At 48.8% G+C, this 12706-nt stretch overlaps 1 protein-coding gene across 1 annotated transcript; it reads right to left on the bottom strand.

Annotated features, from left to right (window-relative positions):
- Positions 1-286: 286 nt before the first annotated feature.
- Positions 287-9824, bottom strand: FAM167A (family with sequence similarity 167 member A). The gene is made up of 2 exons (XM_074153837.1): positions 9453-9824; positions 287-550 (listed from the first exon to the last, which is right to left on the bottom strand). The coding sequence occupies exons 1-2, from the start codon at positions 9822-9824 to the stop codon at positions 287-289; spliced, it is 636 nt and encodes a 211-aa protein (XP_074009938.1).
- Positions 9825-12706: the final 2882 nt, after the last annotated feature.

Below are 12706 nucleotides of genomic sequence, written 5' to 3'. Positions count from 1 at the left end.
AGAAGGGACTTTGTGAAGGAGCAGGCTAAGTGCACATGTTGGGTTCAGATGCTCTCCACGCTTCCTCCCTCCAGGTCCTGTCTTCTCCACGAGCATTTCTGGGCCATCTCAGTGCTCAGCTCTGCTGGTCTACCCTGTCACCAAGACCAGCTGTGGGTTCCCTGTTTGCTCCTGTTCCCTCTGGTCCTCCTTGGCCTCTTTCCACCCAGTGGTCAGGCAGAGAGAGCCCTGGTGGTACCCAGTCCTCTCTCTCTTTCTCCCCCATCCTTCCCTCTTCTTCCCCACTTCAGCACAGCGAGAACCGGCGGGAGTTGATGTTCATCTTGGTGACCCCAATGAGCTTCAGAGGCGTGGAGAGGCTGAAGGAGCTCATGAGGGGGAAGTCACAGAAGAGGTCGGAGAGCTCGTCCCTCTCCTCCAGCTCGTAGGTGGCGTCGTTGAGCATGCGCTGGTGCAGGTGGCAGGTCTGCTCGATCTTCAGCTTGTTAATGTCGCTGCGGAGACGCATGAGCTGCCTTGCCAGTTGCTGGTCCTGCAGGCGCATTTCTGCCTGAAACACAAGACGGAGGGTGGGGAGAGAAGAGACTGTTGGCAAGGGCACAGTGAATTTGCTCATCATGCTGCTCCCTGCTAGAAGTTGCACCAAATCACTGGAAATCATGCCCTAGGGTGCATAAGAAGAGTGTGGACAGCAGGTTGAGGGAGGTCATCCTGCCCCTCTGCTCAGCCCTGGTGAGGCCACAGCTGGAGCACTGTGTCCAGTTCTGAGCTCCCTGCTTCAAAAAAAGATAGGGAACTGCTGGAGAGGATATAACAAAGGGACACAAAGATGATGAGGGGACTAGAACATCTCTCTGCTGAGGAAAGGCTGAGGGACTTGGGTCTTTTTAGTCTGGAGAAGACTGAGGGGGAATCTGATCAACACCTATAAATACTTAAAGGGAGGGTGTCAGGAGGATGGGGCCAGTCTTTTTGCGGTGGTGTCCAGTGACAGGACAAGAGGAAATGGGCACAAACTTGAATATAAGAATTTCCACCTAAACATGAGGAAGAACTTCTTTGCTGTGAGGGTGGCAGAGCCCTGGAAGAGGCTGCCCAGAGAGGTGGTGGAGTCTCCTTCTCTGGAGACATTCAAACCCTACCTGGACACGTTCCTGTGCAACCTGCTCTGGGTGGACCTGCTTTGGCAGGGGCGTTGGTCTAGATGATCTCCATCCCTTCCAACCCCTGTCATTCTGTGATTCTGTGAAATGTAACTCACTTAGAGATGCTACCCCAGTACAAAGAACTGGGAGGGAGACAGGGGTTTTCCAAGCCAGCAGTGTATCCCAGTCAAATACCAGCTCAGGATAGTGAATTTTTAGTGTTCCAGAGGTCTGTGCCTGCTCAGGTTTTTAGGAGCACCAGGAAACTGGAATTAGAGCCAGCTATGCCAAGGTTGTTGGCTTACATATCCATCTTCATAGCCTTCATCTCAACCTTAAGCAAAGACCAGATTAATTTTATTCGTAAGGGAACAGCCACAGTGAAAAGCAACAGAGATGGAAACGACCAATTAAAAATACCCCAGAGAACCCATCCCCAAATACTTGGCCTGGGTTTCCATCCTGCATAAATCAGAGCTGATTCGTGACAGCCGGGAATGCGACCCTCCACATCCCCCGTGGCTTATCTCGTTGATTTGAAGCGGCTCTTGGGATGGGACCTCCACGTTTTCCCACAGGAGAGAAAACAATTACCCTGCAGGCTATTGAGCTGAGTGTTTCTGAGGATTTTTTCATCCCCTGGCACCTAACTTTGGAAGGTGGAAGATTTAGAAGTGATGAAAGAAAAGAGCTTTTTTTTTTTTTTTTGTAATTCCAACTTGTAATTAAGCAAAAATTTTATTGCCACAGGATATTGGGGATGGTGAAGGAAGAAGGTGAAGGCTTGGTGCAAGAAACAGCCTTTGTCTGGGGAACAGAAGCAGGTAGAGTTAGAACAGCAGACGCCAAGAAGACAATCCCCACCTCTTGCCCCACGTCCCTCCTCATGGAAAAGCAACAAACCACAAGCCACAAAGAAAAGAGAGTGGTGGGAGAGAAGCCAAAGAGCTCTTAGCAAACCTTGTGGCTTAAATCTCTGTAGCTACTGGAGATAAGGAGGGAGCAAAGCTGGCTGGAAAACAGTGCTACATCTGCTCCTATGCGGTGTCCTTCCCCTTTCTCTGGTGTTGCCTCCAATGCAGGACACAAATTGGCACTGAAAGGAGCCTCTTGGTACCAAGGCTCCTGATTTTGTTTTGTTTGGGTGGTTTTTTTCCCCTCCCAGTGACTCCCTGGGTATGTGCTGTCCTCACTGACATCTCAGTGGCATGAGACGATGCCCTGAGCTCATCTCCAGCTACACCGGGGAGCTGCCCTGACCCCAAATCCATCCTTTACCTCGCTCCTTTTAATTGCATCCCTGGTTTCTTGTCTCCCTGTGGCTTGAACAAGCTGACAAACAGACCCAGACTACATCTATAGCAATGCATTAAATAGCGCATTGAAACGAAATCTCTCCACTCGCTTGAGGGCAAGGTCCTGGCATCCTTTGAGCTGGGGCCAGCTCTCATGGTCCTAAGCAATTCCCCACAGGAACTCTTCAGGAGTTAACAGAGAGGGATTCATCCTCAGGAGGCATTTGGGATACAGCCACTTTGTCTGGATTTTAACAGCATGGACATGGCCAGACCATACCAGTTGGCCTCCAGGCCTGCAAACAAGCTGTTTGGTTTACAAGTACAGATGTAGCTCTGGGGGTTGGGGGAGTAAATTCATTCCTGATCTGGTGACTCCTACATGAAACTGCAGAAGGGAACGGAGGAGGGAAACTTCCCCTTGAGAGGCTCCATAGGTGGCCCTGGTATTTCTACATGAGAAATTTCCGATGCCTGATGCATGGGCTGCCAACTGGAGAAGCCTCAGGGATGCCCTAGCTTGTGGCACAATCCCTCCTCCTCCAGGCAATGCCTCCAAAGATTTTGGGATTGCTCCTTGAAGCATCGTTAGCCTCACAGCAAGGCGAAGCAGCCACTTCAGGAGGTTGAAGGGCTCGGAACGAAGCCTGGCTCCTCTCCAGCTGGTTTCTGTGGCTGTCGGGAAGCCCTTTGCAATGCTGTGCCCAGAGCCCAAGCTGAGAGCTGACATGAGGATAATGAAAGCTAATCCAAGCCAAGCGAGGCTTTTCTCATTCTTGCACCATGGAAGCACCCTGGAGGACCTTGCCTGGTGCTCTCAGACAGCAGTCAGACTCCAGCTCGGTTGCCTGGAGAGGACTGAGTCACCTTTGTACAAATCTCAGAGTGAATCTCTCTCTCATGAAATCTCTCTTGAATTGTTGGCAGGGTTGTAGCCTTCTTCAAAAAAACCCACTATTTCCTTGCAGATCTCGTAGCCTGTGCCACCAGCAGAGTAATGCCACTTGGCAGGTTTTCTTCTCCCACGTGAGTTATGATGAAAAAAACCCAATTTTGTTGATATTTTTCCCCGTTTCACAACAAATGCTGCGACCTGACATTTTATCAGGAAGGCGATCGTGGGCTTTATTGAACTGACCCTTGGTCGCTCTTTCTTGTCAGTTTATCAAGCTACATAAGAAATGTCAACAAATGCTTTCATTAAATGCTTTGAGGAATGTGGGACTGAAAAGGGGTTTAAAAATTAATTACAAGGCCATTGTGGAGAAGGATGGGAGTTGGAGATTGCTATGTTTCTCTTGCAAACCAGCTTTCTGCTTTTTGACCAGTTCTTGCTTTCCCTGTCTTTTGAGGAAGCTGTCTTGATTTCATGCAAACTGGAAGACAAAGCTCTCCAGGGCATGTCCTTCAGGTGCTCAATCTCCAGTCACCCTTCTTTCTTCCACAGGACCTACTGACCCTCATGTTTACCAAGCTGACCCACCTGTAGGGTGGGGGCAATGTGGCAGTGGGCAAACCCACCACCTATCTCCATTGACCACCTTGGCTATGAGACCACCTTAGACCCTGCCTTGCTGTGCTCTGGGGCTGAACAGGGAAGCAGGGGTGACCTGTCAGAGGTGCACCATCATCCAAGGCTTTCCGACGGGGATAAAGCCCTCTTCTGTTCTCCAGGAAAGAAAGGCAAATGGGTGAGGAACAAGGCCCGGCAATGGTTGACTAAAGGATAATGTGCACAGGGAGGAGATGGCACAGGGGTACCTAGGGCAAATTCCACTTCCAAAGGAAAAGCCTGGCACCTCAGCATCTGAATGAGGCAAACAAAGGGACATCTCCGTGCACTTACACATGGGCTTACACAGGAGAAGAGCACATAATTTCTCAGATGTTTCTGCAGTTCCATCTCTGCTGTGCACGGAAATCCACAACCACCCCATGAAACTCCCTCTCTTTCCAAAACAAGGTGGCTGCACCCAAAATGCCCCTTGGACATGGTCCTATTCTACGATAACTCCTAAACTGTGCCCAGGTTCTAGCAATTTAACAGTACAGATGACCACGCTCTGGTGCCTGTGCCCTTGTCCTTTCATTGCTTTAAATACAAATACAGAAAAATCCTTCTTGGACCTGCTAGGTAGCAGAGGACTCCCAGTGCACTCCATCACCATATCCATGATCTAGGCTCCTTCTCCTCCTCGCCACCTCCCAACAACCACAGAACGATCTGCAACAAGGCTCATGTCAACACTGTTTTAGCGTCACATTTTTGTGTACATTCACTTAAGTATTTGTTCAGCCAATATCAGTATCCCAAATGGAGATAATAGCAGTTAATATTTAATAATAGACACCTGACCAACAGGACATGAGTGTTTTATGATATCCCAGGACAGAGCATCAGACATTTTTGTCCCTTTTCAAGAGCCTTTCCTGCATTCTGGCTCACACACCTCAGATTTCAGTGCCAAACATTGGTGAATTTGAGATGGAAAATGTATTTTCCTACTGGGACAAAGTCAGAACTGTCCTAAGATGTCCCAGTTCATAGCAGAGTTCTGTTCTTCAACCACATTTAGGAGGAAGAAGGCTTTGAGGGCTCAGTTTTAGAACTTTGTAAACATTTGTCCTGACAAATTTCAGAAACAAAGAGGAAAATACAGCCTGACCACTCTGGTCTTTGGGTCTGTCACCATGCCCTGGCTGTTGATGGCTTCACTTTCAGCGTTGATGAAGAACAGCCACACTTGGCAGCGCAAAGGCAAACACAAGGGCGAAGAAGAGGCAGGAGGAGTTGGGGAGGGAAATGTTCCAGCCTCGGGGCAGTTCAGCACATGCTGAGTGCTGCAATTTGCTCATACACCTACACAGAGCCTCTCTCGGCACAAAAACAAGAGCAGGAGTTTGCATGTCTGAATAAATCAGCTTCTCGGGGCCAGATTCCCAGCAGGTCCCAGCTGACGCGGCTGGCTGGAGCTCAGTGGGCATATGTCAGTCCTATCAACCAGGGCCAGGGCTTGATGTGCAGAAATTAGGTCCTGGGACAGGTCATGTGGGGTGAAAGACCAAGAACAGCAGATGCACAGTAAAACCTTGGGTTTGTCCTTCACTTCTCAACACCAGGAGCCAGTACCTGGCTGAACCTGAACCAGGGACACAAAGGCAAATTCCTTGCAGCGTCAGATGACCCCTTTTGTGTGAACTGGAAGTAATGTTTCAGATTTAACTAGTAACCTCAATTTTAAAGCTGGACATTCCTGGACTATCACTTCATGAGGCAACTAACCCATGCCATGGCCCGTTCTGTAATACCATGGTCAAGGGAAAAGCTTCGGCACGCACATCCTACTAAATTCACTTTGCTGCCTCTGCGGCAGCAAACCTCTTTGGCTGTGATAGAGTTAATTCCAAAATTGGGTGGTCCTGTACAAATTGCCTGTTGGGAAACTCCTGAAGCTCTAACTGTTTGGCAGGGTGCTAACTGGTACAAGCCAAGATCATGCTGGGGCCGTGCTATTGAAATAACCCAGCCTAAACAGACTGGTAGCTGTGATGAGGGTTGCACAGTGTGGGTGATGGAGCTGCACACCCTGAATCATCGCATTTCATTCAGTAAGGACATGGGCTTTTGTCCTTTCATTGGATAGATGAACCCTACTTATCCTAAACTGACTTCTCGTGAAGGAGAATTCACCCTGCAGCAGAGGACAGCGCGGTGGAGGCAGATTTTGCCCCAGCTTTGACTGCTAGATCATTTTTGGATGATCTTCAGAAAGCTGCCTGGGATACTCACATTTTCCTGGGCCAAGGCTGGGTTCCGTGGTGCTCCCACGTCTATGGTCTCCTGCATTAAACTAGACCAGAAAGACTGATTGCCCACTAAAGGTGACCTTACCCAAGGTTCTGCCCCCTTGCCTGGCTGCTGTTGGAGGGATGCTGCCCTCTCTGGCCTTGGCTCCTGCCTTAAGTAAATATATAACCGTAGGCATAACCATAACCTGCTCTGAAGCCTTCCCAACTGCTTTAGTACCACAACATGGGGATAAACAAGGAAAAAATCTTGCCTGTGTCGGGATGTGTGGAAGCTTGTTCCTTTATTTGAAAAGAATCTGGGTTTCACCCTTGAGATGTAATGTGAAATGCCTCTTTTTGTGCCAGCATCCTGTGATGCGATGGCCTCGCTGGGTTCTCACTGTTTGCTGGCAGCTCTTACCCAACAATAGTGCCTCCGACATAGCTATTTAGCTGTGTGGTCAGTCAAACACAAGCTCTCTCTTTTGGGGAAATTGTTCTAAATTACATGAGTCACGTCCAGATCCAGAAAAGACTGGTATAATTAAGAGGCAGGAAAATGGAAAGTGAGGAACAATTAGGGTTTGCTTTGCCATTTTTCTTCTCTAATTTAAAGTTTTAGTTTTCATCAGATGGTGGTTTATATACCACACCCTACTCTAAAGGGTAGAACCAAATTCTGAGACAATTTATACTTCCATCATGGGCAGAAATGAAAAGAAAAAGACCAAACCTTTTAAAATCTGGGCCTCTGAGAAGGAAAATCTGCTTCTTACCATCTTTGGGCATCTTGAGACTTGTGAATATAAGATCGCATCACAGAGGCAAGCAGGGACCCAAATTCAGGTCTCAAATCTGGAGGTGGGATTCTCCAGAGTGCTGAGTGAATTTACGAGATCAGCTCAAAACCCCTTTGTAAGAGTCCTGGATTTCTGAAAGCACTGCACTTGCCTTGTGAAAGCCATGGTCCTGAGAAATGTCTCAACCTCCAAAACTCTGACATCAAGTACAACTTCTGTAAGTAACTTCTCTAGAGATCAATCTAGCTGGGCGAATACAGCAATAGAACAAAAAGTTAACAAATAAATGTTATCTGAAGAAAAAGTCACAGAGAATTTAAAAAAACTATAATCGTTGAATCATAGAATGGTTTGGGTTGGAAGGGACTTTAATGATCATCCAGTTCCAACACCCTGCCATGGGCAGGGACACCTCCCACCAGACCAGGTTGCTCAAAGCCCCATCCAGGCCTTGAACCCCTCCAGGGAAGGAGCAGCCACAGCTTCTCTGGGCAACCTGGGCCAGGGTCTCATCACCCTCACAGCAAAGAAGTTCTTCCCTATATCTCATCTAAATCTCCCCTCTTTCAGTTTAAAACCGTCCCCCCTGCCTTGATCAAGCATCCCTCCACAGCTTTCCTGGAGCCCCTTGAGGGACTGGAAGGGGCTCTAAGGTCTCCCCGGAGCCTTCTCTTCTCTAGGCTGAACCCCCCCAACTCTCTCAGCCTGTCCTCACAGCAGAGGGGCTCCAGCCCTCCTAGAGTCTCCAGGGCCTCCTCTGGTCCCACTCCAACAGGTCCATGTCCTTCTTATGTCGGGGGCACAAGACTGATTCATTGCTGTGCCCAAGAAGTCTTCCTCAAAGACTTTCAGAGCTTATCAAAAGCAAAGCATTTGCATAGGAATATTTTCACAAGTGCATCTGAACCACAAGTGATGTCCCACCTCTCTGGGACCCTGTTGCAAACATTGCTGCTGTCAATACAGTCGCAAATGCTGGTGGGACTCACTGGCAGACTTCCAATTAGGCAACAGAAACAAAGCCACATGACATGAATTGTTTACAGTCATATGAGCCAAATAATAAAGATTTTTCATTCCAGTGACGAGAAGAAGGGAAGGATCACTGGGCAGTGTGGTCTTGATGTCTGCTCTCTCTTAGACTTGTGAAGAGCACCAGAACCCATTCTCCAGCCCTGAAACAGCTGACCTGATCCAGTCGTGTCGCTCCTACTGACCTCCTGTGGCCTCCAGAAAATGTGTGCTGGATCCACGCTGCCTCCTGAGAATTATCCCTAAGCTGTGCAGACTCCTGAGATGGGTTGGGAGCTGCTTGGGTCAGCACTAGTTGGCCCAGTCTAAATTTGTGCCAAAGACCATGATAGCAACACAACTTATAAAAGATGAGCTTCCAGCACCCGTGCCCTAGCTCTCTGTATTTTCCTAGCATAAGTGTAGCATTTTTGTCTTGTCTTCCTCTCTGCGAAAACAGTTCGTAACTACCAGAAATAAAGATATGTGTAAGATAGGGCCCAAGGTTGGGATGGGAAGATAACAGGAATGTGGACTGGCTTCTAATGAAGCAAGAGCCAACAGATGATGAAACTCTAAGAGCTGGATGAGGAGGGGTTGGAGATAAGGTTCTGGCATTATGCATCCAGCAGAAAAAGGAATATTATTGATTAGATATTACACGGTCAGAACAAGGGGTTTCCACAGCGGTTTGAAACAAAGGGAAGCACTTGGTCTCACTTGGTGCAGAAATCACTTGGGGGAAGTAGGTTTCCACAAGACCTTATAAGGAGTTATGAGTTGGAAAAAAAAAAAAAAAAGGAAAAAGAAAAAGAAAAAAGGGGGAATTAGGCAAACGTTTGGAGTTTCTAACAGTCATTAGATCTGCTAATGACTGTTAAACGCAGTGATCAGCAAGAAATCTCCCACTGAGGGAGTTCCCAAAGCACCAACATCCACAATGGCAGATCCAGGGGATGGATCTAGGCATGCTTCCTTCCTACAGCCCTTTGAGATGCTTGGCAGAGAAGGGCTATTGCACCAGCAGTGCCCACATGTTCATGGTGTATTCATACCTGCTGTATTCATCTGAGTGTTGAGATATAATTAGAGAAGCAGGGAAGGGGGCAAATTGCTAAAAAGTCCTAACCAGTGCAAGCAATGATATTTCCCCAGCCTGCTGGATCCCAGCAGGGATGCTGAGACTCGCCCAGCTCCTTCTCTGAGGAGATGGATGCTCTGGCATTCATCTTTTCCCTTCCCTGGGCTGCTTCTGCTCCCACCAGCTACAGAAAATGCAATGATTGCTTGTTGCCTTTTCACCTGGGGCTGAAAGCAGGTAGGAACAAGGAGTTGCTTGTTTCCTCATTCTTTTTCTTTTTTTTTCCCTCTTGAAAACCTGTGCTATTTAACAGGGACAGGAAACCACTTACCAGTTCCTTCCTGAGCCATGTCAAAGCTTCATCGATACTCTCAAAGCCACCTATTCTCCCTGAGGTAAGAGTCACCTTGTCCTGGGCAGGGTTCCCATTGAGATGCAGCTGCACCTTCCTCAAGGGAACAGTCTCCCCCATGGTCTTTTTGGCCTCGGTCGCCTCCTCCTCCCCTGCTGGCTGTGGGCTTTTCCATGCCTGCTCCTCCAGCTTCGCCTTCCACTCCAAGTAGGATGGGCGCCTGGTCTCCAGTCTCAGCTTCTCTGTCAAAGCCTTGAGGCTCCTCAGGTGGTCATCAGGAGGAGCAGCACCTCCAGAGCCAGTATCTGCACTGTCCAGAGCCTCTTCTATTTGGATTTTGGGTAGAGACATCCTCTCTGGGAGTCAAACAGCATAAGGATGTGTTGAAAAGGGCAAGGGATGGAGGTGGGAAACCCTCAGGGCTGGACCAGTTCCTGCGGTGTGACAGACACAGACCCTCAGAGGACAGCCGTGGTGGTGGTGGCCCCTGCTCAAGCACCGCTCTGGCCCTGGATGAACACCTAGAAGAAAAACAGAGAGTTGGTTTCCAGTTTGAGAAGGAAAAGGGAGCGAGAAGGGAGAGAGGGCTCTTGCTGCAGCAGAGGGAGCGAGGGCTTTGGGAGAGGCACGTTGCCAAGGTGCTCCTGGGGGGTGTTACCTTACCTCAGCTATCTGACTGCTTTTGGGGCAGGAACAGACAGGCTCAGGCTTTTAGGGAAGCTCTGGTTACCTACATCTCCGGTCTTAACTCAAGGGGCTGTGAAAGGGTTGCCAAGGAGACCAGGACACGTTCACAGACCCCTCTGGGGCTGTATCACACAACCCAACGTCCTCTGGAGACAGTAATGGCTGTTGCTGGGGGTTGGAGTGTCTGCAGGCACTGTTTTGCTGGTTTCCTGGCTGGCAAACCTACATCTTTCCACTTAGGCAAAACAGGACCAGGTGAAGTAAGACAACCAAACTTCTCCCAGGAACTTGAGCCAAAAGGAGAGCTGGGGAAAGTGGCTTTTTTTTTTTTTTTTTTTTTCCTAAAAAAGGGAAAAGGTTTGCTAAAAAATGGTCTAAGTTTGCTAAAGATGACAGTCTGCAGCTATAAGAACCATGTCCCTCCTGTCCAGCAGGCTCAGGGCAGGAGCACAATCCCCAGCCACGTGTGGGAGTAACTGCCCCAAGGTGCTGGCATGGTCTGGGTTCAGATGCCCGCACTCAGGGACACTTGGCCTTGTGGTTTCCACCACCGGCCACCACGTCCAGCCTGCCCACTGGGAATGGTCCAATGGTCCCCTTGAAAACACCCTGGTGGAGGACTAGCAGAGAGGAGCCAGGAACTTCCTCCCCACTTCTCCTCCTGTCACCACCTGTAGACTCTGGGAAGCTGTGCCCAAACCTGGTCTACCAAACTGTGGGACCTGGAGGGAGAGAGGACTCAAACTACTCCGCAAGAGTTAAGCTCAGGCAGCTTCTGTATTCATTTGCCCATAAGATCAGATAAGAGACTTTCTCAAGGTCGTATGCTCATCTACGGTTGAGCTAGGAATAGATCCAGAGCTCTCCTCTACCACGTCAAACACAAAACAAAATACTTCTTTGCCTGCCTGGTAATGTGCCCAGAAAGACCAGCCAGGACTTATGCAGCTTTCTAAGTGGATGCACTAAACCACAGCAATACGAATTACTCAGCCATTCTTTCCCCTGCTATTTGTGCCCACAAAGACGTGTGTAGCTCTGAAACCCAGACCATAATTATGCCTCTCGAACCTTTTCAGTAAGAAGATTCAATTTAAAATAAACGGCAACAGAAAGCAAGATTTATCCCACAATTGTGTGCAGGCACACAACGAGGAGTTGATAATATACACACAGACAGTCTGGGGGTGGAGAATTAGTCATGTTGTGGTCTTGTTCCTGCTCTTATTTGTGTTAATGAGAGTTTGACGGTGAGCGGGAGCACACAGAGATACTATATCAGGTTGAAGCCAATGGCTCTCATGCCTGAAGCAGCAACAATTTTCCTTCTTCTGTTGAAAACGTAGACCGTATGGAGGGGAAAGCAGAGGGCTGCCCTGTCAGAGCCTGGTCCTGCACCAGCTCTTGCATGGATCCTCTGCAGAGCTGAGGGCATGCTGATGATTTTCACTTGCTTCCAGCTTCAGCCTGCCGAAATCAACAAAGTGAAACACCTAATGACTTTAAAGATTTCACCTCCGAGCCTTTTTTTTCCATCCATTGAGGTGGAGATTGCTAGGGGTGGCCAAAACCAGCAGCCCAATAACGTCTGCTGCGGCTCCACACCGGGCAACTGGCTTTGATAACCCCTAACAGAGATATTATTTTTATTGTAAGGCTGACTTTTCTGGATGCCACAGCTACAAAGCAGAGACACCATAAACTCCTTTGCCTCATGTCTTCAGCGTGTATAAAATCCTCAGGGTGCAAAACACTCTCGCTATTTGCGCCCTGGGTAGAGCCCAGTTAACGTTTACAGCATCGGACCCTGAAAGCACAACAGCAGTTTGGAGCATCCCCTTTGCCACAGCCCCGCTGCCATCTCCCCTTCCCTCCCTCCCCATCACTGGGGAGGGATTTGATTTTTCTCTCCTGAAAACAGCACTGACCCAACCCACCCTTCACCTCCTCCCAGGTGCAATGTGAAACTCCTCATTCCTTCCTGTAGGGACACCCCTAAGTAGGCACATCTGTTCCCCAGCCCATCCATACACAAAAACGACAGAAAGGAGCCGCCTCTAATTTCCTATCAATATCTTGGCCTTAAAGATTAAAGACCGGCTGTAGAAGAAGAGATCTGAAAGCGTGAAACGTGTGAAAAATGCCGCTGTGTGAGGCTGTAATACAAACCTCTCTGCTGCCTGGGAGCTCCCTAATTCCCAGGGACAAACCTGGCCTCTGGCTCAAGCCAACAGACATCTCCCAGGCTCAATTTCCCCCCAGCCTGGTCTACACAAGGGCGTTTAAGTGATTAACCCTTGATTTGTCTTCATTATCACACCTGCCAGTCTCAGGGGGTTCAGTCTCAGGGTGCCTAATTAACTGTTACAGCACTAAAATGGGGTGAGGGTCTGCTCCCAGCTGGCTAAGACCCATTGCTCAGGGGTTTCCCCCTTCGCTTGCACAAATCCTATCAATACTGAAGGCACAGGACACATTAGGTCACCCAGACAACAAAAATCCCTTAATTTTCTTTGTTGGGTTAGGTTTCACAGAATCACATGGGG

The sequence above is a fragment of the Numenius arquata genome, chromosome 9, assembly GCF_964106895.1.
Source record: "Numenius arquata chromosome 9, bNumArq3.hap1.1, whole genome shotgun sequence".
Taxonomy (NCBI): domain Eukaryota; kingdom Metazoa; phylum Chordata; class Aves; order Charadriiformes; family Scolopacidae; genus Numenius; species Numenius arquata.
This window is presented reverse-complemented; position numbering and strand designations above follow the sequence as displayed.

Coding starts and splice junctions, on each gene's coding strand:
- FAM167A (XM_074153837.1), bottom strand. CDS start 9,824: ATGTCTCTACCCAAAATCCAAATAGAAGAGGCTCTGGACAGTGCAGAT. Junction 551..9,452: donor CATGGCTCAGGAAGGAACTG/GTAAGTGGTTTC, acceptor CTTGTGTTTCAG/GCAGAAATGCGCCTGCAGGA.